Source organism: Theropithecus gelada, chromosome 6 (genome assembly GCF_003255815.1).
Source record: "Theropithecus gelada isolate Dixy chromosome 6, Tgel_1.0, whole genome shotgun sequence".
NCBI lineage: Eukaryota > Metazoa > Chordata > Mammalia > Primates > Cercopithecidae > Theropithecus > Theropithecus gelada.
Genome location: NC_037673.1, coordinates 177450414 through 177474275, shown reverse-complemented (window position 1 = coordinate 177474275; position 23862 = coordinate 177450414). Strand labels below are relative to the sequence as shown.

The 23862-nt window shown below is 51.6% G+C and overlaps 2 protein-coding genes and 2 non-coding genes across 11 annotated transcripts; 3 read left to right on the top strand and 1 right to left on the bottom strand.

Annotated features, from left to right (window-relative positions):
- Positions 1-2398: 2398 nt before the first annotated feature.
- RACK1 (receptor for activated C kinase 1) lies at positions 2399-9166 on the top strand. Of its 6 annotated transcripts, none has more exons than XR_003119850.1 (8): positions 2399-2910; positions 4246-4417; positions 4894-5041; positions 6509-6604; positions 6932-7037; positions 7835-7975; positions 8343-8453; positions 9005-9114. XR_003119850.1 is itself a non-coding variant. In XM_025388184.1 (8 exons), the coding sequence occupies exons 1-8, from the start codon at positions 2574-2576 to the stop codon at positions 9127-9129; spliced, it is 1245 nt and encodes a 414-aa protein (XP_025243969.1). In that variant the 5' UTR covers positions 2399-2573; the 3' UTR covers positions 9130-9166. The 6 variants fall into 6 exon arrangements, 5 of the variants coding, with proteins under 5 accessions (XP_025243969.1, XP_025243970.1, XP_025243972.1 ...); XM_025388184.1 differs by having other exon boundaries at positions 6932-7042; positions 8343-8457; positions 9005-9166; XM_025388185.1 differs by having other exon boundaries at positions 6932-7042; positions 9005-9121.
- Positions 3198-3265, top strand: LOC112627255. The gene has a single exon (XR_003120103.1). It is a non-coding gene; the product is annotated as a small nucleolar RNA SNORD95 (small nucleolar RNA).
- Positions 4700-4778, top strand: LOC112627230. The gene has a single exon (XR_003120081.1). It is a non-coding gene; the product is annotated as a small nucleolar RNA SNORD96 family (small nucleolar RNA).
- Positions 9167-10339: 1173 nt separating the features above from the next.
- Positions 10340-23818, bottom strand: TRIM41 (tripartite motif containing 41). Of its 3 annotated transcripts, XM_025388183.1 has the most exons (8): positions 21878-23818; positions 15250-15345; positions 13223-13453; positions 12684-12706; positions 12357-12484; positions 11767-11942; positions 11119-11182; positions 10341-10773 (listed from the first exon to the last, which is right to left on the bottom strand). In XM_025388183.1, the coding sequence occupies exons 1-8, from the start codon at positions 22976-22978 to the stop codon at positions 10748-10750; spliced, it is 1845 nt and encodes a 614-aa protein (XP_025243968.1). In that variant the 5' UTR covers positions 22979-23818; the 3' UTR covers positions 10341-10747. The 3 variants fall into 3 exon arrangements, 2 of the variants coding, with proteins under 2 accessions (XP_025243968.1, XP_025243967.1); XR_003119849.1 differs by lacking the exon at positions 12684-12706 and having other exon boundaries at positions 10340-10773; positions 21878-23426; XM_025388182.1 differs by having other exon boundaries at positions 10341-11942.
- Between the last annotated feature and the right edge of the window lie 44 nt (positions 23819-23862).

Here is a 23862-nt window from a genome sequence, read left to right as displayed (position 1 = left end):
CTATTTTTAGTGCAAGAGAACCGGGCCGGGAGAGGCCGGCAGGAGCCCGGAGCATTCCCAAGGTCTCGGCCCAGGTCTCGCGAGGCAGGGAAAGAGGGCAGCCCTGGGGCGGAGCGGGAAAGAGGGCAGCCCTGGGGCGGAGCGGGAAAGGGGGCGGGGCGGAGCGGGAAAGGGGGCGGGGCGGGGCGGGGCGGGGCAACCTCCCGCTTCCGGGAGAGGGACCCGCGGCGCGGGAAGGTCTTTTCCTTGGGCGTGGGTCGGGGACCTGCAGCGAGGTTCGTGTTAAACCTGGACTCCCTGTGGAACGTTCAAGAAAAAGAACCGAATGAGGTTTCTCGAAAGGAAAAAAGAATGTGACAGTGTAATCTAGTGCTACTCCTCGGCGTTTTAGGGCCCCAACCCGGGAACCCCTCGCACCGCGAATCTCAGTCCACAGCGGGAGGCGGGTGTGGTCGTTGACCTATTTGCGCCCGAGGGCTCAGGGAGGCGCTGGCGTGACCCGAGTCGGGGGCAGCAAGCTGGTTAGCGGGTGGGTGAAGGCAGGGGTCTTCCACGACCACCACAGAAACAAAACACCTGGGTCGGGATTGCGTCTTGTATTGGAAAAGCGAAAGAACAGTCAGCTGGGGGTGCCAAGAAGGCAGGTGATGTACAAACCTGGAGCCTTAGGATGGTCCACAGGCTGCGGAGGAGCACAGCCAGGACAGCGCGGCGCTCAACAGAGACTGCGGCGGAAGGCAGGGGAATCTGCCATGGATCAGTTGAGCAAGCTGTTTCAGGGAGGGATCCAGGCCTCTGCACACCTGGGCGTGTACAGCCTGCGGCAGCTCTGCCACCGTCCCTCGCCTGTCTTCTGCCTTTATGCAGGCTTTCTAGCAGACATTGCCAAGGTTCTTCTCCAGGCCTTCAAGGCCGTAGGTTAACTGCGCCCTCCATTTCACTGCTCTGTCCTCAGCCCCTCCACACTCCAGCTCAGTACGTTGGCACTAACTCTTCCCTCCGATTGAAACATTCTTCCCCTACACGACGTCCCTCCACGGAACATTATTCTCCCATATACCCACAGTGCTCTCTCTCCGTGTATCTGCTCCAATGTTCTCCCCTCTTCGCATACCGCCGGAAGTAAGCTGCAAATAAACCAGAGTCCCCCGTCTGTCTTGTTCACAGCTTTGTCCCCAAAACCTAAAATAAGGCTTGGTACCCAAGAGGTGCTCACTAAGTTTCACAACATTTACTCTGCCAGACGTTGTTCAGGGCGCTTAATTTGCTGCTTTACTTTCCACACCACCATGTAATGTAGATACTAATGTTATTTCCAATCTCATTTCACAGATGAGAAACAAAAGTTGATAGATGTCACAAATAGAAAAGTGACATCTTTATTTTGCATAGATGTTGGTGGCTGCTATCATCCTGATATGTCCCCCTGTTTAAAACTACTTGAAGAGACACGGTGCCCAATACTGTCTCTTATAGTCAGATGTGAGAGAATGAGAGTCATTACTTGTTTAAATTCCTGAGGTAGAGTGGAAGGCAGAAGGACAGCTAGGTATCCGTGTTCCACCGCTTCCCTGTCTGGGCACGTCCTTCAGGGTGCAACTGAACCCCCAGACGCCTGGGCTTTTGTGTGCAGTGACTGGGCCCAGAGAGAGCTTTCCAGTGGATGTCCCCAGGAGTCAGAACTTTAAGGTCCTCCTTTGGGCGTTTCCGTTTCTGCGAGAGCTTCCCGTGTTCTGACCTAGGCAGGAATGGATTGGCAGTCTAGCAACACACAGGGCAATTTTCACCTTATTATTTTATTGTATGTATGTATGTATTTATTTGAGTCGGAGTCTCGCTCTACTGCCCAGGCTGGAGTGCAGTGGCGGGATCTCGATTCACTGCAACTTCCACCTCCCAGGTTCAAGGGATTCTCCTGCCTCAGCCTCCCGAGTAGCTGGGATTACAGGCACCCGCCACCACACCTGGCTAATTTTATTTATTTATTTATTTATTTATTGGAAAGAGGTTGCATCATGTTGGCCAGGCTAGTCTCGAACTCCTGACCTCAAGTGATCGACCCCCTCGGCCTCCCAAAGTGGAAGGATTACAGGCACGAGCCACTGCGCCCGGCAAAAAGAGACCAATTTTTAGTACATCCAGAGTAACCCTCTCCTGCCTTAGTCCAGCCTGGACTAAGTCCTTCCGGAGTTGGTGTGCATCAAAACGAAAACCTCTTGAGGGGAGGACGGTCCCGCGGAAGCACAGTTTTAAAGTTTATTTTTAAAATTTTAATGCCATACTTTTTAAAACTGCCCATCGTTACCCACGATAGTGAACTGAAAATTAAGCTCTCCTGTGGTTGCCCCGTCAACCCTCCCCGCACCAAGTGGAACAGGCGGAGCTCGAGCTATGCCACATAGGGGCGGGGAAGCCGCCAGGGAGTCCTCATGGGAATGTGCCGTACACTTCACCTCTTTCGCTTCTCGCTCTACATCATCCCTGAGAAGCCTTTTTAAACACTTGAATGTGCTTGTTGCAGAATGTATTTGTAAAGCGCTGTCAGATTATGTTGTACGGAAGTGGGGACTGTGATGCCGTGCAATTTCCCTTTGCCTTTTGCATTACATGGCGCCGCCATCTTGAGCAGAAGTGTATCATGGGGCTCGCCATTTTACTTGGTCGAGTGGGTATTTCCGGTTCCGGTAGGAGGCTTCTCTCTTTCACTGCAAGGCGGCGGCGGTAGCGGCTGTGTTGCTCGTTTCTCTGAGCCATCCAGTGCCATCCTCGTCGCTTCAGCGACACACGCGCTCGCCGCCGCCATGACTGAGCAGATGACCCTTCGTGGCACCCTCAAGGGCCACAACGGCTGGGTAACCCAGATCGCTACTACTCCGCAGTTCCCGGACATGATCCTGTCCGCCTCTCGAGGTACGGACTAAGGCAGATTTCAGGACCCGAGATTGCAGGGCTGGGGGATTCCGCGTGGTTCGGGCAGGCCGGTGGCGCGCGCGCTGTCGGGGACTGACAAACTTCTCTGCCTCACTGTGATTTGGGGCGTGCGGACGCGAGCCTAGGCCTCAGCCCGGGCGAACCACGTTGCAGATGAGGACCTGGACGTAGAGCGGCTCGTGGCTGTTAGGGTTGGAGAGTTGGAAACTTTGAAAACATCTTCTGCCTTCCCCTTCGTAGTGTGGCCGGGGGCCTGCGGGCCGGGCGGGGCGGTGATGACCCCAACATGCCATCTGAGTGTCGGTGCTGAAATCCAGAGGCTGTTTCTGAGCTGCCGCCCGGCCCAAGGCTCGTGGGGAGGCGGGTGGACTCCAGAGGACCTCGTGGCTCAAGTCTCGTCCTACGTTTTCTGCCCCTGGGTCTCCGCTCCCCGTCCCTATCCCTGTGTGCCTGACTGCGTTTAGACACTTGTTGTGCTTCCCCTTTGCTCCTACACTGTTAAGAATTGTGTGACTCTTGAATCGTGTCTGGCTGTTAATCGTAAAATTGTTGAGTGGGACAGGTTTCAGTAAAAGCATCCAATCCTGTAGCGCCTAAAGTGGCTTTTCCAGCATTCATTACTACATTTCTGTCGGCCCTCAGAGGGAGGCATGGGAGGCCCCAGCTACTCTACAGCCACGAACTGCTGTGCATTCGGTTGCAGACAAGATACGTGTTGGCTGTTGAGTTCGTCTGAGTTTCAGGAAAGGGTGTAATTTCTGGCACCTAAATTAAGTTCTCAGGATACAGACCGGGCACGGTGGCTCACGCCTATAATCCCAGCACTTTGGGAGGCAGAGGTGGGCGGATCACCTTAGGTCAGGAGTTCGAAACTAGCCTGGCCAATGGTGAAACCCCATCTCTAGTTTTAAAAAAAAAAAAAGAAAAAAAGTTAGCCAGGCGTGCTGGGGGCGGCCTGTAATTCCAGCTACTAGGGAGGCTGAGGCAGGAGAATTGCTTGAACACGGGAGGTGGAGGTTGCAGTGAGCCGAGATCATGCCATTGCACTCCAGCCCGGCTGACAGAGTGAGACTCCATCTCAAAAAAAAAAAAAAAGTTATCACGGTACAGTTTAGCTCTGCGTGCGTTTTTAGTCTGGAATAGAGCCACTCAGTCCTGGCCTGTAACTGCTCTTGTAGTCTGTTGTTCCATCCCTCCTTAAGCATCCTTAGTTGTTAACCCACTCATGACCTTGACACTTAGTGAATTATCCAGTGTGTTAACAAACTGGCTGCGGGTTCCTCACTGGTTTTTCTTCTGTTTTGCCGCTTTTAGATAAGACCATCATCATGTGGAAACTGACCAGGGATGAGACCAACTATGGAATTCCACAGCGTGCTCTGCGGGGTCACTCCCACTTTGTTAGTGATGTGGTTATCTCCTCAGATGGCCAGTTTGCCCTCTCAGGCTCCTGGGATGGAACCCTGCGCCTCTGGGATCTCACAACGCAAGTAGCTGCTCACTTAGCTCTGGGGCCTTGGGAAAAAATCTGGGCAGAAATGTGGTGGATGCAATTGGCTGGTTTCCCAGGGGAGATCCAGTCCATTTGGGAACTGGAAAGCAGACTGCACCTACAGAAGATGTTTGGCCTCCCTCGCTTTGAATTAGTTACTCAGGATTGCTGAGGAGTGTGGTTGAACATTTCTACCAGGTGCGACAGTTTTGAGTAGGCAGCAGTTTGAACATGTTTTACCTTGAAAGCTGAGGTGATTGGCAGGTGGAATTAGAGGGTCCTGGTGATGACAGATGACATTGTCAGCCAATCCCCATGTGGGAGTGAGGACATGTCCTGCAATTCTGAAGGGATTCTCTGTCATATATGTGTGAGTAATGCAATGAGACAGAGACAAGGCCCAGGAATCAGTCTGACCCTTGAATGAGAATGTTTGTTAAGTCTGAGAATGACAAAGTCCTCCCTCTTAGGGGCACCACCACGAGGCGATTTGTGGGCCATACCAAGGATGTGCTGAGTGTGGCCTTCTCCTCTGACAACCGGCAGATTGTCTCTGGATCTCGAGATAAAACCATCAAGCTATGGAATACCCTGGGTGTGTGCAAATACACTGTCCAGGTAAAGTGAGGCCACGGTCAGAGAGCACATCTCCAAGGATCTCTCCCACCCTCTTAACCTTTATTTATTTATTTTTTTTTTGAGACAGTCTCACTCTGTCGCCCAAGCGGAAGTGCAGTGGCACTGTGTCAGCTCACTGCAACCTCCGCCTCCCAGGCTCAGGTGATTCTGCTGCCTCAGTCTCCATAGTAGCTGGTGCTACAGGTGCGCGCCACCAGGGTGGTCTCGAACTGAGCTTAGGCAGTCCGCCTGCCTCAGCCTCCCAAAGTGCTGGGATTACAGGCGTGAGCCACCATGGCCTGCATATCTTTACCCTTTTTTTTTTTTTTTTTTTAAAGACAGTTTTGCTCATTGCCCAGGCTGGGGTGCAATGGCGTGACCGCAGCTGACCACAACCTCCGCCTTCCGGGTTCAAGCAATTCTACCTCAGCTTCCCAAGTAGCTGGGATTACAGGCATGCGCCACCACGCCTGGTTTTGTATTTTTAGTAGAGATGGGGTTTCTCCATGTTGGTCAGGCTGGTCTCAAACTCCCAACGTCAGGTGATCTGCCCGCCTCAGCCTCCCAAAGTGCTGGGATTACAGGCGTGAGCCACCGTGCCCGGCTCTCTGCCTTTTTAAAGTCTTGGCTGGGCTCATGCTCTGGTAGGCCAAGGTGGGAGGATTGCTTGAGGACAGGAGAGCAGCCTGGCCAACACAGTGAGACCCCATCCATAAAAATTTTTATTTATTTTGAGATGGAGTCTCACCCTGTTGCCCAGGCTGGAGTGCAGTGTGCAATCTTGGCCCACTGCAACCTCCGCCTCCCAGGTTCATGCCATTCTCTTGCCTCAGCTTCTCGAGTACCTGGGACTACAGCATGCCCAGCTAATTTTTTTGTATTTTTAGTGGAGACGAGGATTCACCGTGTTAGCCAGGTGGTCTTGATCTCCTCACCTCGTGATCCGCCCACCTTGGCCTCCTAAAGTGCTGGGGTTACAGGCGTGAGCCACCGCACCTGGCCCTTTTTTGAGATGAAGTTTCACTCATTCATTGCACGGGCTGGAGTGCAATGGCACAATCGTGGCTCACTGTAAACTTCGCTTCCTGCGTTTAAGCAATGCTCCTGCCTGAGCCTTCCATGTAGCTGGGATTACAGGCACCCACCACCACACCCGGTGAATTTTTGTGTTTTTGGTAGAGACGGTTTCACCATGTTGGCCAAGCTGATGTCAAACTCCTGACCTCAGGTGATCCACTCACCTCGCCCTCCCCAAGTGCTGGGATTACAGGCGTGAGCCACTGCGTCCAACCCCCATCTCTAAATTTAAAAAGAAATTCTTACCTGGAATCTAAAGGGATTCTGTTGAGCTTAAAGGTTTGGGTTCTGGGTTTTTGAAAGGTGCTGCCAGCCATCATCTGGCGGGGGGGCGTCTAGCATTTCATGGGATAGGACCGTTTCCCCTTATTTCCTTTTCATCCTCTGTAGGATGAGAGCCACTCAGAGTGGGTGTCTTGTGTCCGCTTCTCGCCTAACAGCAGCAACCCTATCATCGTCTCCTGCGGCTGGGACAAGCTGGTCAAGGTGAGCTTCAAGCCAAGGCAGGGGCTTTACCAGTCAGGGTGTGCTGTGCTCCCAGGTGGTCATACGCTCCAACTCCTGTGGAAAGCTTTACAGATTCTCTCAGTTGACTCTTTCTCTTGTCACATGGTCTGAAGTAGCTAATTGATGTCCCTTGTAAGTGAGCACACTGCATTGGATGTGTGTTACAATCTAAGGTTAAGTGGCCAGGACATGTTACTGAATGATAAATGGCTACTGTAGCCAGGAATGCCAAGCCCTTTTTTGTTGGACCTGACCCTAGCTGATCCAGAGCCAGGATATTCACCTGTCAACTTCACATTTATGCAGGTATGGAACCTGGCTAACTGCAAGCTGAAGACCAACCACATTGGCCACACGGGCTATCTGAACACGGTGACTGTCTCTCCAGATGGATCCCTCTGTGCTTCTGGAGGCAAGGTATTTGGGGAGCAGGAGTCTCCTGCTCAGTGGAAGACCAGCATCATGGAAGGAGCACTTAGCCAGTGTCTCTAACATAAAACGGCAAACATTAGTCAGGATGGTTTCAGGAGGATAATGAGATAATGGCAATCTGAGAATGTTTCCAAAGATTACTTTCAGCAAATGACAGTTAAGGCATACTGTCTGGAAGAAAACGATTATTTTCTATAAGGTTGGGTTTATTTTGAGACGGAGTCTCACTCAGCCGCCAAAGCTGGAGTGCAGTGGCATGATCTCAGCTCACCGCAACCATCTCCCTGGTTCAAGCAATTGTCCTGTCTCAGCCTCCCTAGTAGCTGGGATTATAGGCACCCACCATCATGCCTGGGTAATTTTTGTATTTTAGTAGAGACAGGGTTTCACCATGTTGGCCAGGCAGGGCTTGAACTCCTGACCTCAGGTGATCCACTGGCCTCAGCTTCCCAAAGTGCTGGGATTACAGGCGTAAGCCACAGCGCCCGGCCTAAAGTTGGTTCCTCGAAGCAATTGATGAGATTGAGATCCTGGTTTTCAGAAACGATTAGAGTGATTTATGTAAGTTGGGAGGGGTTTTTTGATAGGGTTGGTAAGGTCTTAACCTTAAAGGAAAGGCATACAGAGATCAATGTTGGTATTTGAGTCATTAGCTTTCAAAGAAGCCTGAGGTAATGGAGGAAAGATAAGAATTGATTCTGACAGAATCTTGAGATGGGCAGGATTAACATCTGGAAGAAGTCACTGTGTCCTGATTTACCTTACCTGTTTGTCCAGGATGGCCAGGCCATGTTATGGGATCTCAACGAAGGCAAACACCTTTACACGCTAGATGGTGGGGACATCATCAACGCCCTGTGCTTCAGCCCTAACCGCTACTGGCTGTGTGCTGCCACAGGCCCCAGCATCAAGATCTGGGTGAGTGTAGGTTACAGTGGACTGGGTACCTGGCTGCCCTCTGAGCCTTGACAATGTTTTGGTTACAATATATGCCATCTGACTCCCACCTGGTAGCTAAGCCTATTCAACCTCCACATAATTGACATTTTGGTCTGGATAACTCTGTTGTGGTGTGCTGTCCTGTACATTTTAGGATGTGTAGCAGCATTTCCAGCTTCTAGATGTCGGTAGCAAACCATCCTTCCACTAGTGGCAACTAAAAATGCATCTAGGCATTGATACATGTACCCTAGGAAGCAGAATCATCCCTTTATAACTTGAGAATCTTGAGGGAGGGGACTCTGTCATTGCTAAGTCTTAAGGTTGCTTCTGCCCTGTTCCCCAGGATTTAGAGGGAAAGATCATTGTAGACGAACTGAAGCAAGAAGTTATCAGTACCAGCAGCAAGGCAGAACCACCGCAGTGTACCTCCCTGGCCTGGTCTGCCGATGGCCAGGTAAGTGGTCTGTGTCCTCTCAGGTGACTCGGCTTCCAATTATTTTTCTCCCTCATTCTGTTAGTACATCTAGTCTGTCAGACACAAGAGCAGTGTCTTTGGCATAAAGTGAAATGACAAGCCAGGTTGATGAGGATGCCCTAGTTTGCCATGCCAGTGAATGTGTTTCTGCATCAGAGGGAAGACTGATGTGGAGCCCAGTGGCTATCAGCCTTCAGTTAATACCTTAATTCATTTGACCTGTTTTCAAATGTCTAGATCCTTATCACCAGCTGTTTCTTCCTCAAGGAATACATAACCACCACTTAAAATCTGGCTGTTAAAATGGGAGGGGTTTCTTATAGTCTGCCCAGTATGGTGGCACATGCCTACTGGAGGCTGAGGTGGGAGGATCTCTTGAACTGCAGGGTCTCAAGGCTGCAGTGAGCCAGGATCATGCCCCTGCACTCCAGCCTAGACAGTGGAGCAAGACCATCTCAAAGAAAGCTACTTGTGCTGAATCTGCAGAGTTTACGCCAGCCTGACCTATCCCTGTCATTTCTCCCTTGCAGACTCTGTTTGCTGGCTACACAGACAACCTGGTACGAGTATGGCAGGTGACCATCGGCACGCGCTAGAAGTTTATGGCAGAGCTTTACAAATTAAAGAAGAAAAAACTGGCTTTTCTGGCTTTTAGAAGGTTTTTTTTTCTTACATGCATAAAAGCTCCATTCTATCTACATTGCTTACACATTAAGTTTGCACTAGCAAACTGGATGCAAGCTGTGGACTAAGTAAACAAGGCCTTGAGGGGGAAGGGGAGCTGTCAGTCTAAGTTCTCAGGATTGGGGGAGCATCAAGTGGATGTTTGTTAGAAGTCACATAGCAGTTTCCCTGAACTTAAACCCCATCAGCGTCCTACATACCAGGTGCAGATCATTAGGACCTACCTTCAACCTGGGGAACCTTCTTGAGGGAAAGGACTGATTATTTCAAAGTGGTTGCAGTCAATTTTTAGGAAAAGCAGACTCCGCAGGTCCAACCGCTGGCACATAAGAACGGAACAAAGATGAATCCTCATTCCTCTAAAGGTTTGAACATAATTCAGAAAATTTAAACTTCATGTTAGCAGTCTACATGGTCTTTGAGGCAAGTCAAGGGTATTTAATTCTGCAAAGCAGTTCTCACCAGAAGAACTTAACTCACAACTAGCATTCCTCAGAGGTTAAAAGTTTTGGGGTGGTCGGTCTGGAAGCATTCATAAACATAACCATAAAGTTGGCCCTACTAAACATTTCAACTGCTAGTATAACCTGTCACTCAATGCCCCCCCCAACACACACACACACTTTATTTATGAGGTTAGATGCCTTGTGAAAGGCCAGAACTGAGTCATTAAACTACAGTTACACTTACCAATAGAAACCTCAGTACAGGGATGGAATGGTTCAAAATTCGGCTTGAGACCCCACTGCCCTTGCAGTTTTCTGTGATGACTAAGCAACTACAGCATATTGAAGGCCCATATGCACCCACTTTCTACTCCCCTCAGTGGTGATGAGGCATTCCTGGCTTCAGTGCATGTATATATGGAAATAGTGTTCCTAGGACCTGGGCTTGTGAACTGTGAGTATAGAGATTCTTAGGGGAACCTCAGTCCTACAGCTTCAAAGTAATGGTAGGAAGTGGCAAACATCTCTAAGTGGACTGAAGAGTTAGTAAATTAGGTAAGAGATTAAAATGGGGAGCAGGATCTATATATCCCTGTTGAAATAGAAGCCTGCCTGACAACAGTTGCAAAACATGCCTTTAACTGCAACTAACCAGTTCTGTTGCGTGGCTTCTCAATGCAGGGGTTGGAAAGGAAATCCTGAGTTAAACCCTCACCTAAAGGAACGACCTCACAAGAGAAGCAAATAAACATTTTATTTCCACAGCACACCTTCCCTTTTCCCAAAGGACATGAGTTCACCTCAGCCATCAAAGCAGAGGGCAAAAGCTGTTATGTGACAAGGCAAGGGGTTACTAGAAAAATAGATTATACCCAAGGCTCTCCCCTTGGGGACCCAAACCCGTCCCCAGGCTCCCCCTCAGGGCTTGCCAAATGGAATGAAAGGCATGGAAAGGGGCTGGGAGAAAAGCCAGCTCCACTGAACAAGGGAAAGGAGCCTGGCAGTGAACAGACCTGGGAGGGGTGGGGGTGGGATGAGCTTTGCTCCTCAGTTGAGTGCTGGAAAGGGGACGGGGGAAGAAATAATTTATTGGGCGATGTAATGGTGCGTGGTTTCAATCATGGCGACCATTCCAGATCTCTCTCAAGTGAAGCTAAATTCTGGCCGGTCTATGGAGGTAGAAATTGAGGATGGAAGGAAAGTTTAGAATCCCTCCTCCCCCAGAGAATACCCAGCTCTACCCTCTGGCCCAGCCTGCCTCCCCAAATGGCTTCCAAATCCCTCAGCTAAAATTTGCATCAGAAGATGGAATTGGAATGGGGATGTTGTCTTGCCCAAACCCTCCAGCCTCAGAACTGACAGAGGTTGAAGAGCAGGGGTGGGGAAAAGGAAGTTAAGGAATGAAATTACAATTTCCCCTCATCCCCTACTCAAATTCCGGTCCCAGGGCTGGGCTAGGCAGACTGGGAGAGAAGACCAGGCAGCTGTTCTCATTATCAGGGACCCATGCAGACCTGCTGGACAGACATAGTAGGTGAGAGAAGGCCGGGCTGGAGGCCAGGAGGGTTCTTTAGGCTCCTAGAGGGAGAAGCAGGGGCCTAGGGTCAAGGGGGAGTGGGAAGCAACACAGTGACAAACAGTGGGAAGAGCCTTTGAGCCCCTCAAACTTACGGGCCACCCTCCACCACCCGCCCCCCAAGTGCTGACCAGAGGGGCCCCCGCGGGTGGCAGGATAATCAAGGGCAGAGCTTGATGCGGGTGCCCTTGGAGAGCACCCGGAAGAAAGGAAAGACACGCTCGCCCAGGAAGGCAGCCGAGAAGGTGTGCACGTGGGCCAGAGTCTCTGCGTTGTAGAAGCCCAGGCGCCCCGCTTCATAGTCCAGGTACACGCCAAAGCGCCGTGGCTTCTCACTGGGGCTCAGCAGCGTCTGTTCTGTCGAGCTCTGGGCCTGGTAGCGTTTGCCGTTGGTGCCCACACACCACACCTCCCGCTGGAGCAGAGGCTGCTGGGGCAGGTGGAGCCGGCGGCGGCGATGGTGGTGGCGTGAGGAGCTGGCATCCCCGCTGCCCACGGAGGAACCCCCAGGGCCCACCTTTTCCTTATGATGGGTGGATTCACGGGCAGCGCCCACCGCCCAGCCCCGCCGCCCGCCCACCTCTACCTCCCAGTAGTGCCGGCCAGAGCGGAAGCCCTGGGCCCCCAGTACGCAGCAGTCGGCCGAGAAGCGCTTGGGATGGTCAGCAACCTCCTGCCGCCGCTCTGCCAGGCGGACCCCCCGGCGGTCAGGGGACAGCATCAGGGCCGGGTGAGCCGTGTCAGGGTCCAGCGTCAGGTCCACTTGGGAGGAGGGAGGACAAATACGCCAGGGCTGGAACGGCTGTTCCCCCGTCAGCAGCCAACTCCACAGACTGGGCCTTTCCTGCCCGCTTCCTCCCTGAATTCAGCTCCCCACACCATCCCAGAGGCCAGCCTCAGCTTCCTACAGGCTCCATCTCTCTCCTCTTGTTCCTCAGACACCTGACAGGTCTTCCCCCAGCCTGGCTCTTCTTGCCACTCCACCCCACCCCCACCCTCCAGGCCTGCCTGGACTAGGACTACCTGTTAATGGCTTGAAACCTCAACCTGAGTGGCTGCCTGTATCCTGCTCCATCTCAACCCCTACACTTTCCCTGGGACCCAACTTCCCTCAGGACCCAGTCTCAGGTCTGTGAAGGGAAAGGCAAAGGAAGGTCGTGGAGGTGACCTCCCTACCTCTCGCAGCCTGACAGAACATCCGGCTCATTTTCCTCACGATGGCATCTGTCAGGAAGTCATGGCTATGGGGTTGGCACGGGTCAGGGGACCAGACCTCTGGGGGCTGCAGCTGTACCTCTTCACACCTGGAGGAAGGGGACCGGGCAGGGGGTGGGACCATGATATTCCCAGAGGGAAGAGCAAAAGCTGAGGGGAAGGAGAGGAGGGTCCAGGAGATGGAAACTCAGGTCCTGGGGAAGGAAGGAGAGGAGAGGGATACCCAAGAGAAGCAGGGACGGGAACCAGATGCCACTGGGTCACAAAGGGCAAAGAGCGGGAACACACCTATTGAAAGTCTCCTTGATGTCCTGGGAATAAGAGAAACAAAAAAAGGGAGAGGGAGAAAGAGATAAAGAGAGCGTCAGCTGCACAGGGACAGCTTTCCCGATCTCCAGTCAGAGACTGAGCCTAAGCAGGAAGGGAGAAGCAGCACGCTCACGGCCCTCAGTGAACACACATCCATTTCAACCACCCCATGCCTCGCCATGCCTAACTCGCCTCTCCTGCTGTGAGCCCACCAATCCTGTCATTTCCACAATATGACTTGCTCACCTTTTTCAGGATGTCACTGTCAAAAAGCCTTTCCTCAACTGTCATTTAAACCTCTCCTACAACCGAATCTTCATGCTTTTCACTGGTATAATCGTCACACATACCACATTCGACATTAACTGTTTCCAGCTTTAAAACATGTTTTTGGTCTTCAGGTTCAATCATTGTGGGTTCCTCCCAGTGAGAAGAGGCAGCTCTGGACAGGTGTTTGGTAAGCACTGCCTGACAGCCAACACGGAGTGCTGGGGGAACAGGGAGGGGACATTGCTCACCTGGAGCAGCCGGAGACCCCCCTGCTGGCTCCGCTCCTGGGCCTCGGCCAGCAGGCGGCTGAGCTGGGCAGCCTGCTCTGCAAGGCGACTGGCCGCGGCTCCCGCACGCCCCAGCTGGGCTTCATGCATCTCTCGGAGACGCCGTTCCAGCCCTGCCTGCTCTTCAGCCAGAAACCGTGTCAGCCGCCCAAACTCGGAGGCCACCGCTGCCAGCTCTGACTTCATCTGGCTCTGGAATGGTGCAAAGGGGATGACAGATACCACCTCAACACACAGGAAGATAACCTCCAGTTTTGCAACTACCACTTCTCAACGCAAGGCAAAGGAGCCCTATACTCCCCAAGTCCAAGAAAGTCCTGGAAAGAGGCTCATCTCCTACCGGCCTTACTTCTCAGCCTTACCAGATACCACCCCTTGCACCCAGCACAGTGGCCCCAAACTCACTAACCTCTGCCTGGAACACTCCTCTCCACCTGGTCTACATACCTTGACTCATCCTTCAGGTCCAACCTTAAATATTCCAAAAGAAGCCTTCCCTCCTCTCCAGATCTAAATCAGGACCATCCCCACAAATTCCCTGTATCTCTTTGTGGCACATACGATACTGAAATGTTGTGTTTAAATGACGTATCTTTTAACATCTTTCCCCCACTGTACCATAAGCTCCGGTTGGCAGGGACTAGGAATGTCTCTGTTTGCCACAGTGTCCTCGGACCTTGACATAGCGCCAACCAGAAGAGGCACTTGGTAAAAATTTTTTGAAATGAATAAATAAAAGAATACAAGAATCAAGACATAAAGTTAGGGTCCCGAAACCATTAAACACAGTGACCTTAAGAAAGTCACCCAAAAGCCCTAGATCAGAACTCTTAAAAGCTTTTTCTGTAAAGGTCCAGAGAGTAAATATTTTTATGCTTTGTGGGCTAAGAGGCAACAACCAAGGCTATTATGTAGGTACTTGATATCCTGTAACATAAAAAACTCCTGCCCGTTCCCACCCTGTTTCCCAGGGATGGGCCATCCTGGGTGGTGGGCTTTCACACAGTTACCATCAGCTGGAGACGCTGTGAGTAATAGGCCAGAGGAGGGTCCTAACTGACCAGATGCGGGAGGGAAACAGCCGCCACAGTCAGTTTTGCTCTACCCTAGGGGCACACAGATCCTGTTACCTCCATACCCAGGAGAGCCCGAAAGTATCAAGTTGGGCAGCTGGCCAGAGGCAGGATGACCCCTACTCCCAAAGAGACTTTACCATTCAGTGCCTAGCAGCTGCCAACAGCGGAGTCCCTAATGTTTAGGTGGCGGTGACCATGGGCCCTGGGTAGTGGCAAGGCCCGGGCACTGGCTGGGAAGGGAGGAGGGAAGAGGGACAGAAGGGGAGCTCCTGGCTTGGTGTATGAAGCTCACAGTGCCAGCCCATCCCAGCAGGGCCTGCTGGGGTTATGAAAACAGGTCGGAGGTGGGGAATGGAAAAAATACCTTAAAAGACTCCTTGGAGATGGGCAAGCAATAATGAAAATGGGGGGCGGGGGCTGAGAAAACACTGGACTGGGAAATACTAGGTCTCTGCAGTGCTAACATACACTAGATCCTGCCCCAGCTTAAACACACTGGCCCCCTCACAGGACAGAGGAAGTGTCCTAGGACAGTGTCCGCCTCATGCTCAGGGCTGCTCTGCCCACGGCCTGCATGGATCCTGGGGCCAGCAGCTTCTCTGATGGCTGCTATGTGGGTTCTGCTTTGCCCCCTTCAGGCTCTGGTGTTTGGGTAGAAAGCCTGTTCTGCAGCCTTGGGCCAGGCACCTAGGCCTCCAATCCAGGCCTCAGTTTCCACGCCATTTTGGAACCAGGAATGAACATGCCTTAGAGAACCCCCTCTCCTCAGCACCTAGGGAAAGCATCTAGCCCTCTCCCGGGCCTTGGCTGTCCCTCCTCAGGGGACCGAGTCACCACCTGTGAGAGTGGGGAGCCTCACCGTCCTTGCCTCGACCATGGTAACCATCAGCCCTGTCGAGGACATTCACCCACCTTCAGTTCCGTCACTCGCCTCTCCTCCTTGGCTTTCATCTTCTGCACAGCCTCCAGGTGCTTCCTCAGCGGCTCCACGTGCCCCTGCAGTTTGGCCTGAGGAAACAGAAAAAGAAAAGTGGGGGCTGGTAGAGGCACCTGCCCTTCAGAACCTACCTCTGCAATCCTCCCTACAGCAAGATGGGTCAAAGCCTTATCCCTACCCCCAAAAATGGCTGTCAAATGAGTATTATACTCCTTCCTCCACTTTCTTCTTTCACATGATGACAAAAGCCTCCAATCCCTCTGTGCACGTTTACAGAAGCCCTTTTTTTTTTTCTTTTTATTTTGGAGACAGAGTCTCACTGTGTCGCTCAGGCTGGGGTACAGTGGCTCGATCTTGACTCACTGCAACCTCCACCTCCCGGATTCAAGCGATTCTCCTGCCTCAGCCTTCCCAGTAGCTGGTACTACAGATGCCCGCCACCACGCCTGGCTCATTCTTTTTTTTTTTTTTGAGACGGAGTCTCGCTCTGTCACCCAGGCTGGAGTGCAGTGGCCGGATCTCAGCTCACTGCAAGCTCCGCCTCCCAGGTTTACGCCATTCTCCTGCCTCAGCCTCCTGAGTAGCTGGGACTGCAGGCGCCCGCCACCTCGCTCGGCTAGTTTTTTGTATTTTTTAGTAGAGACGGGGTTTCACAGGGTTAGCCAGGATGGTCTCGATCTCCTGACCTTGTGATCCGCCCGTCTCGGCCTCCCAAAGTGCTGGGATTACAGGCTTGAGCCACCGCGCCCGGCCTCATTCTTTTATTTTTAGTAGAGACGGGGTTTCACCTCACCGTGTTAGCCAGTATGGTCTCAATCTCCTGACCTCGTGATCTGCCCACCTTGGCCTCCCAAAGTGCTGAGATTACAGGGATGAGCCACTGCGCCCGGCCAGCCCTGCACGTATTCTCTAAAGGTAGGAGCCTCAAGACCAGAGAGCCCCCACACTCACACCTGAGGGGGAAGTGGCTTGAGCCCCGCACCACAGTCTTTCCATGAGTGCTCTTACCTTTGGTCCCTTTCCCCTTCACAGGCAATCTTCCCCAGATCTCTAAATACTTTTCTGATGACTTTGTGCCTACGCTAAAACCCTTCCATGGGTCACCACCACTTCCAAAACATACATTGACCCCACACTTCTAGCCTCACCTCTACACTCAACGCCTTCCACACAGACGCTTAAGAGGTTTGACCACATAACATTACTTGCCATTTCCTGAGTATAATTCCATGCTGTTCCCTCTGTCTGGGAGTGCCTTTCTCCACTTGGCCCAAGGTATTCTTCCCTTAAAACAGCTCCCTGAAAACGGCCCTGATCCTCCCCACCCCCAACTTCCTCTGTGATCCCAAGAAATATCTAATACATTACTTCCCAGGGCACCAATAATTGACAAGCGTGCCTCCTGCAGGACACTGTGGAGTCCCTGCCCACACTTTACTTATTTCAACTTCTTTGCTTCTTTCTCCTCATCTGCTTTCTCTCCTGCTCAACCACTTGCTAAACGGGAAACAAAACCAAAACCCCTCCTCCAAAGGTTCTAACCGTTACAGCCAATAGGCACATGAGCTCTGTGTTTCTACAATTTGTAGCCAAATATTTTTCTTTAAAGGGCTGTTAGCCCAGAATGAGTAGAATAAGCCCTACCTATTTGCTGTTTCCTTTTTTATGTCTTCTTCTAGCCTTTCTGTCTCCTTTTCTTTGAGAGATAATATAGGGTGGGAGGGCTCAAGCCTAGACTCCAATCAGGACCAGAGTGAAGTGAAGTGACCTCAGGCAAGCCATGCTTTCGGTTTCCTCAGCTTCAAAGAAGAAGAGAATGGACCTCATGGACAGCACACTAGTGCAGTGCCTGGCACATAGCGAAAGATCAGTAAATGTGATCTAGTATTTGCTCCCTATACCTTAAGCTGCCAGTGACATCCTGATGATGACCTGAACTAAAGAGTTTACCAAGCCAGAGTGCAAACGGCAGTTGTTGCACAGGACAAGTGGTTGTAGATAAAATTAGTCACAATGGAATTATAGTCAACTCATGAAAATAGCATGAACTACACAAAATTTGGCCTTCTGATATAACTTCCTACTTTTCTACAGTAGTCTATAATTTCTCCATTAATTCAGAATTTATAATGCTTAAATTTACCATTTAGTGTTTTTCTTATTTATTTATTTTTGAGACAGAGTCTTGCTCTGTCGCCTAGACTGGAGTGCAGCGGCGCCATCTCGGCTCACTGCAACATCCACCTCCTGGGTTCAAGCGATTCTCCTGCCTCAGCCTCCCAAGGAGCTGAGATTAAAGGCGCCCGCCACCACGCCTGGCTAATTTTTGTATTTTTAGTAGAGACGGGGTTTCACCATGTTGGCCAGGCTAGTCTTGAACTCCTGGCCTCAAGTGATCTGCCTGCCTCAGCCTCCCAGAGTGCTGGGACTACAGGTGTGAGCCACTGCGCCTGGCTCCTAAATTGCTGACCAAAACAAAAATTAGTAAGCACAAATTCAAATAGAGTACTATTTCAGATATATTTTCTTTTTTTTTTTTTGAGACAGAGTCTCACTGTGTTGCCCAGGCTGGAATGCAGTAGCACAGTCTTGGCTCACTGCAAACTCTGCCTCCCAGGTTCAAGCGATTCTCTTGCCCCAGCCTCCTGAGTAGCTGCGATTACAGGCGCCCGCCACCATGCCGGCTAATTTTGTATTTTTAGTAGAGACGGAATTTCACTATGTTGGCTGGGCTGGTCTTGAACTCCTGACTTCAAGTGATCCACCTGCCTGGGCCTCCCAAAGTGCTAGGAGTACAGGCGTGAGCCACCACACCCAGCCAGTTACAAGAGAAATTTTCAAAACTTTTTTTTTTTTTTTTTGAGACGGAGTCTTGCTCTGTCACCCAGGCTGGAGTGAAGCGGTGCGATCTCGGCTCACTGCAAGCTCCGCCTCCCAGGTTCACACCATTCTCCTGCCTCAGCCTCCCGAGTAGCTGGGACTACAGGCGCCCGCCACCACGCCCAGCTAATTTTTGTATTTTTAGTAGAGACGGGGTTTCACCATGTTAGCCAGGATGGTCTCGATCTCTTGACCTCATGATCTGCCTGCCTTGGCCTCCCAAAGTGCTGGGATTACAGGCATGAGCCACCGCGCCCGGCCAATTTTCAAAACATTTAACTGTCGGCCAGACGGTTATGAGTAGGTACTGTATGTACCTACTCATCACTTAATGTCAGATTAAATATGTGTATACGGCCTCCCAAATTCCAGAGCCCAGTAAACACATCAAGAAAAGAAATCCCAGCACTTTGAGGGGCCAAAATGGGAAGACTGCTTGAGGCCAGTAGTTTAAGACCAGCCTGAGCAACACAGCAAGACTCTGTCTCTACAAAAAAAAAAAAAAAAAAAACCCAGCTGGGCATGATGGCACACACACCTCCAGTCCCAGCTACTACTCAGGATCACCTGAGCCCAGAAGGTCAAGGATGCAGTGAGCTATGATTGTGCCACTGCATTCTAGCCTGGCTACAGAGAGAGACCCTGTCTAAAAACAAAACAAAACAAACATGTAACTGTTCAGGAACCATACTTACATATCATTGTGTGTTACTACCTATTCAATGAAAAAAATTTTACAAAACAACATTATGCCAAGCTACTGTTGGTTACTGCGTGTACATATCTGAAAAGAATAAATGACCCACTTGTGGCCGGGTGCGGTGGCTCACGCCGGTAATCCCAGCACTTTGGGAGGCCAGGGCAGGCAGATCACGAGGTCAGGAGATTGAGACCATCCTGGCTAACACGGTGAAACCCCGTCTCTACTAAAAATATAAAACAGGTAGCCGGGCGAGGTGGCGGGCACCTGTGGTCCCAGCTACTCGGGAGGCTGAGGCAGGAGAATGGCGGGAACCCGGGAGGCGGAGCTTACAGTGAGCCAAGATCGTGCCACTGCACTCCAGCCTGGGCAACAGAGCAAGATTCCATCTCAAAAAAAATAAAATAAAATAAAGAAAAAATGACCCACTTGTAAAATAGCCTATTAAGTCAGAAAGCGAATCACTCAAATTAGTTCTATACAATAAAACTATGTATTTACATTTACTCCTCACTAAACGTCAGATTAAGTATGTGTATACAGCCTCCCAAACTGCAGAACCCAGTAAACAGATCAAGAAAAGAGAGTGCGGCCGGAGGCGGTGAGGCCAGACGCGGTGGCTCACGCCTGCAATCCCAGCAGACACGGTGGCTCACGCCTGCAATCCCAGCAGATGCGGTGGCTCACGCCTGCAATCCCAGCACTCTGGGAGGCCAAGGCAGGCAGATCACCTGAGGTCAGAAGTTCGAGATCAGTCTGATCAACATGGAGAAACCCCTTCTCTACTAAAAATACAAAAACTTAGCCAGTGTGGTGGCACATGCCTGGAATCCCAGCTACTCGGGAGGCTGAGGCAGGAGAATCGCTTGAACCCAGGAGGCAGAGGTTGTGGTGAGCCAAGATCGTGCCATTGCCCTCCAGCCTGGGCAACAAGAGCGGAACTCTGTCTCAAAAAATAAATAAAGAAAAAGCAAAGAGATTATGACTTTTTTTAATTCCTCACCTACTTCAGGACCTAATATGGGATTTTCAGGCAGCTGGCATTGAACAGATTTGGCCAATGCAAATTAAAATCCAGTTTCAGAAGCTCTTTGAAGCAGTCCTACAGGGGGAGGTGAAAGAGAAGGGGTGGAATGTCCATGGATAGTCTGGCCTGGGTTCCTGGTCAGAAAGTGACCACACATGATATGATGACTATGGTTAATTAGGAACTGAGAAGATAAAAAGAAAGGACAACAGGAGCTCACAATCTCTGCTAAAAATGTAGGGCCCAATAGCTAGGCAACGTTACCAACGCAGTGATCCCCATGCTAGACTGGGCTTTTTAAAGATTTTCTCCTACTCACTGATTCACAAACTCTAGTGGAAGGACCCACTGTATTTTTCAAAACCTCCCCTAGTATTCCAACAATCAGGCAGGTGAAACAATCATCGTGTAGCCAGGCATGGTGGCTCATGTCTGTAATCCCAGCACTTTGGGAGGCCAAGGCGGGCGGATCACCTGCAGTCAGGAAATTCAGACCAGCCTGGCCAACATGGCGAAACCCAATCTCTACTAAAAATACAAAAATCAGCCGGGTGTGGTGGCACCTGTAATCCCAGATACTCAGGAGGTTGAAGCAGGAGAATCACTTGAACCCGGGAGGTGAAGGTTGCAGTGAGCCGAGATCATGCTACTGCACTTCACCCTGGGCAACACAGTGAGACTCTGTCTCAAAAAATTAAAAAAAAAAAAAAAAATCACTCCGTAGAAGCAATAGTTACTTGTGATGAAGTAATGTAGGTTTGTCTAGCTGTACCACTCAGGGCTGAGAAGTCCTACACACATTACTCTAAAATTGGGGTAACAAAAACAGTACCTAAATGAAATTATGGCAGGAAATCAGGTGTGAAAACATGAGTCATAAAACAAACAAGCTCTGAGCAGACCACACAGAGGCTACCCTCTCCTCCTCCTGGTCCCACTGCTCCAAACCCATCCAGGCCTTCACTAAGTAGTGCTATTTGTGCTGGCTGCCTTGCAGACAAATCTCCTTTACCTATGTCCAAAGGAAAGTCAAAATGAGAAGTAGGGGCAAGATATTTGTCAAACTAGAATCAGACTCCAAGAAAGTCACATCAGAAAAGTCAAACAACAGACATCCAAATGGTGGTGGCGTTGTTAGTATACACCAGGGGAAGGGTCAGCAAATAACTAAGTCAATTATTACTGAAGCTCTGTGGTCCTCTGTATGGTACTTAAAGCCTCTCTGACTCTCTTTCCCAATCTATAAAATGGGAATGGAAAACATATCAAACTCACAGTGTTGTTTGGGTTTTAAAGAGACGGTCCATGAAAAGTGCCTAGTACAGTGCCTGGTATACACACAAATGTCCAGAGAATATTAACTATCAATCCTGGATAAATTAAAGTTCAAAGACACACAGAGACAAACAAGATTTGACAGTGCAACTTGCAGAGCCAGGTCTTCTGACTGAAAAGCTCTTTCCTAGTCAGTACATAAGAGTGACAGAGCCAACGAAAGTCCTTGAAGGCAGAACCAAACCACATCGTGGTGGGTGGGGAACCCACTGGGAGGCAAGGGCAGGGCATTTGGGTCTGACACTGACACTAGCGGTTATCTCTGTGTTCCTGCTTCTGAGCCTTTCCTTGTCCTTTGAAGCCCCCGGTTCTTTCCATCTCTAGGTGTCTCCGTCAAGGACAGACTTAAGACTCACCAGAAAGCAAGCCAGACTGCTGGTGAAGTTCTAGAGACCTGATCTGGCATCGCCGGCTTTGCTCTATTGGCTTTGAGGAAGCCATCAAAGCAAATGGAGACTGGTCGTCTTCACTGCATCTGCTCTGCGTACAGAATCCTTCTCATTCTAACCCACCTGCTGGCAGTAAGTGCTTAGACAAGCAAACTCAGCCCATCAATACCATGAGGTTCTTTGATGGGCCAAGAGATGTTTCCTTTCCTCAGCTCCCGTTACTTCCTCTCCGCCCCCGACTAAATCCCATCTTCTCTCGGTACTTCTCTCACCTTGTACTCCTGCACCACCTCCTCCAATGGCACCACGCTGTGCTGTTTGTGGCTCCTGGATTCTCGGCACACCACACAGATGGCCTCTTCGTCTACCTCGCAGAAGAGCTTCAGGGCTTCTTGGTGTTTGGGACAGATGCCCTGATCACTCACACGGCTCCCTCGACCAGGGGTTGGGTGCATCTGCCGAATCACCTGCACCATATTGGCCAGCTGCAGGTTGGGGCGGAAGCTCCGCCGAGGAAAGCTCTTTCGGCACTGGGGGCATGTGAAGCACCTCCGAGGGGCTGGAGGCGGGGGCAGTGGGGTGACGGGGTCTAGATCCTCTTCCTCATCCTCCTCCAGCACTTCCTCCTCGTCCTCCTCATCCTCCCCCCTCAGGTCCTCCTCCATGTCCCCCAGGTAGTAGTCCAGGTCTTCTTCTTCGTCCTCCTCCTCCCACACATAGTCCATGTTGTCCCAGCTGGACCTGCTCATGCCACTGGTCCAGAACACACCCTCTTCTTCCTCCTCGACCTCCTCCTCCATGTCACCCTCGTAGTCTTCATCCCGCATGGGGGTGTCCCACCCCGCGCCAGCCCCCACAGCCTCCACTTCCTCCTCCTCTCCGTCCTCCTCCTCCTCCTCCCGATCTAACTCATCTCTGTCCTCCTCATCCTCCCCACCCCACAACTGGGTTACACAAACTCGGCAGAAGTTGTGCCCGCAGCCGATGGACACGGGGTCCGTGAAGTAATCGAGGCAGATGGCGCACACCGCCTCCTCCTGAAGGGTCTGCACAGGGTTGGGTGTCATGGCAACGGCAGCCATCTTAGTGTCCAGCCAGCCAGTGTAGAGGTGCGATGGGGGGGCGAGGGGCGGGGGTCTTCCCCACCGACGCCCTGGCGACCCGGCTCCACCCCCAGCCCTGCCCCTCCACACCTCGCCCCAAGGGCAGCCAGAGAGATGTCCTCCCGCCAACCCACCCCGCCACACAGTGTTCCCTACTCCCAAACGACAACCGTGTCTCTGCGAGGGGAGGGGACAGTGCTGGGCACCACCGCCAAGTCCCTCAGGTGGCTCTGAGTGCAAATCTGCCCCTATGCTCCTTGGACTCCTCATAAACCCCCGCCCCTCCTCACTTCCTGGCCCCGCCCCTAGCTTCCGGCCTCCTTCCCAATACTTCCGGCGTCTACACGCCACCTAAGCTCTCGACTTCCCTCCGCTGTCGTGCTACTCCCCCTTTTTCCCCCGCGGGGCCCCAGGGCGACAGGAAATGGCAAGGAGACGCTCTAGCCCGCACTACAGAACAGGGCGGTAGGGCTAGGACGGTGGAGGCCCACGTCTCTGTGGTGCGGGACCGCGGCGAACGCAGAAAGAACAGAGGAACCGCCTACCCCCATCCCCCGCCGCTGGGGAGAAACTTCGGGGGGTGGGGGGAGCGCTTGGTGGCCGTCTGCTTTCGGTGCTATGACCGCATCGGCCAGGCGCCATCCTACCCTCCCGACACAGCCGACTGCAGCCGGTACGCCGCACCGCCAATGCCGGAAGCGAGGGGGTGGGTCCGCGGAGCGCCCTGAAGTACTTCCGGCCCTTCTAGGCAGAAGACTTTGTTGTGGAGGACTCAGAGGGTCGTACGGCTCGGACCGGGGGCGGGGCCTGAGAAAGCGCTCGGCCGATCGGGCCGCAGACGCCCAACCCTTCCCCAACTGTAGTCGGCGTTCCGCATCCAAGGTGGAAACTGCCAACCGGACACAGTCTCATGGTTTAGATGAACTTCCCTAACTGCCCAGCAGTAAAGAAGTGGTGACGAATCATTACATCTACATTCTCACAGCATCTCCGCAAAAATAGATGCTTTGTGCGGTAGAAATAATACTTGGTGCTTAAATAGCTCTTTAAAATTTATTTTTATAGAGATTTGATGTCGATACATAATAAAAACAAATAAATGTTGTTTGATGCGAGGAAAATGACGAGGCAATGATTTATGTACAGAATCTCCA